The sequence below is a fragment of the Colobus angolensis genome, unplaced genomic scaffold, assembly GCF_000951035.1.
Source record: "Colobus angolensis palliatus isolate OR3802 unplaced genomic scaffold, Cang.pa_1.0 Scaffold383, whole genome shotgun sequence".
In the NCBI taxonomy this organism is placed as follows: Eukaryota; Metazoa; Chordata; class Mammalia; order Primates; family Cercopithecidae; genus Colobus; species Colobus angolensis.
Genome location: NW_012117188.1, coordinates 1,687,361 through 1,689,500, shown reverse-complemented (window position 1 = coordinate 1,689,500; position 2,140 = coordinate 1,687,361). Strand labels below are relative to the sequence as shown.

Below are 2,140 nucleotides of genomic sequence, written 5' to 3'. Positions count from 1 at the left end.
GGTTTGCTTAGCGTTGTTTCGTTTCGGTTTCTTTTCTCGCTATGTTTTCCTGTCGGAATTACGGTTCGTTTTGGTTCCATGTACTCTCTAAAATTTTATCGTTTTTCATTTGTCCACGAATCTTCGTGCATTTGCTGCTAATGAGTTTCTTGATATCTGACTGGCCTCCGCCCACGGGCTCTGGAGAGCATAAATACCCAGGCTGAGGGTAGTGCAGAAGACTCTCCCTCCTTGATCAGCGCGAACGTTTGTTTCCTCCTGGCCTGAGGCTTAAGCGATGGAGCAACATTTTCTTGGCTGTGTGAAGCCGCCCTGGGATTCCGCGGAGGTGGCGCCAGAGCCCGGGTCTCCGCCTATCGTGAGTTCAGAAGATCGTGGGCCGTGGCCTCTCCCTTTGTATCCCGTACTGGGAGAGTACTCATTGGACAGCTGTGATTTGGGACTGCTTTCCAGTCCTTGCTGGCGGCTACCCGGAGTCTACTGGCAAAACGGACTCTTTCCTGGAGTACAGAGCACCTTGGAACCAAGTACAGCGAAGTCCCCTGGGTTCAGTTGGCCGGGGACACAGAAGCAGCAAGAGGCACCGGTGGAAGAGGTGGGGCAGGGAGAGGAACCCGACAGACTCAGGCTCCAGCAGCTTTCCTGGTGCAGTCCTCCCCATTCCTGGAACAGACAGCAGGACACCGACGTCTCCGACAGCGGGTGCCTTTTGGAACGCCGCCATCCTCCTGCCCTCCGTCTGTGGCGCCACCCCCCGGGTTTCTCAGAGTGCCTGGAGCGGATTCTTCGCGTTGGTTTTGCCGCGTTCTCTGTACTCTGGGCGTGTTGCCTACGAATCTGTGGAGCTAAGCAGCCTTAGATATCAGCAGAAGCCTCTTTGGATTCTCCTCCCTGAAAAGGTTCTCAGTTGCCAAGCGTCTCCACCTAGAAAATTAAAATACATCAAGATGTGCCTTCATTGCTGGTTGCCAGTTTTTGAATTCTCTTTTTTCCTGATGTTTCTTTCTTGCTTCGTGTCGCTTATTACTTTCAGTTTCCTTGTCTTGTAAACATTTATATTTATTTTATTAAATATTTCACTTGTATCTGTTTTAACTTGGAGAAATCTGTTTTATGGCTATAGAATCCTTACTATTTGGCCGATATTTAATTTATTTTTTCCATTGTATTTTTAAATCTTATTCCTCGTATTTTTCTAATTATTCCTTTTTAAATATATTGTTTGTTTACATTTAATTTTATATCACGTCTTTTATGTTATTATAACGTCTTCTGAATTTTAATTTTTAGTTTTATTTTTAACAACTGTCTGTCTTTTTTTCAGTATATCAATTCATTGTGTTTTACTCTCAGGAATTTTATTCACGGTCAAGAGTCGGCGGGTTTTCAATCGTTACTGTGTCTCGTGAAAAGACCATGCAATTACTTATGTTAATGCAACTTCACAGATGACCAGTTCTTAATGTTACTTATTCTGGTGGGGCAGGGTGGCTCACAGCAGTAATCCCAGCACTTTTAGCGTTGGAAGCATGCGGATTGCTTGTGCTCAGTAGTTTGAGAACAGCCTGGGCAAGAGGGTGAAGCCTCTACAAAAAATACAAAAATTAGCTGGGGGAGGTGTTGTGCACCTGTAGTCCCAGCTACTCCAGAGAGTGGAGTGGCCTGGTCGCTTGAGCTCAGGAGGTTGAGGCTGCAGTGAGCCTGAGCTGGATAGCACCAATGCCCTGCAGGAGAGTGTGACCCAGTCTCAAAATAAATAAATAATTGAAAAGATTACTTATTCATGAGTCTCAGGGCTAGCAGTGTTTCCTGTGTCTTTTTCTTTGGAACAGTTTAGAGTGGCTTTTAAGAGAACTACCAATTACTTAACAGTACCACAACTGGGTTTAGCAATTCCGGTAGGCACAGCAGGTCCGGCTTGGCCCTGCCTGCTTTGACTGCCTTTTCCGGAGTTTTAAACCTCCTACACTCGGAATATAGCCCTGACTGTGGTTTCTCTGCATAGCAAGTTCGGATTTAAGCGGAATAAGTAATGGCTTATTTTGCCTGCGATAAAGATGCTTAATTCTGCTTTTGAAATATTCTGAGCGAGTCCTGGGTTAGGGATTTCTTAGAGTAACAAGTGCATGCTTCGATTGCA

The 2,140-nt window shown here is 45.6% G+C and overlaps 1 protein-coding gene across 1 annotated transcript; it reads left to right on the top strand.

The window, feature by feature from the left end:
* Positions 1 to 8: 8 nt before the first annotated feature.
* Positions 9 to 1,091, top strand: LOC105520638 (annexin-2 receptor). The gene has a single exon (XM_011954476.1). The coding sequence runs from the start codon at positions 278 to 280 to the stop codon at positions 857 to 859; it is 582 nt and encodes a 193-aa protein (XP_011809866.1). The 5' UTR covers positions 9 to 277; the 3' UTR covers positions 860 to 1,091.
* The last annotated feature ends 1,049 nt before the right edge of the window (positions 1,092 to 2,140 follow it).

Coding starts and splice junctions, on each gene's coding strand:
- LOC105520638 (XM_011954476.1), top strand. CDS start 278: ATGGAGCAACATTTTCTTGGCTGTGTGAAGCCGCCCTGGGATTCCGCG.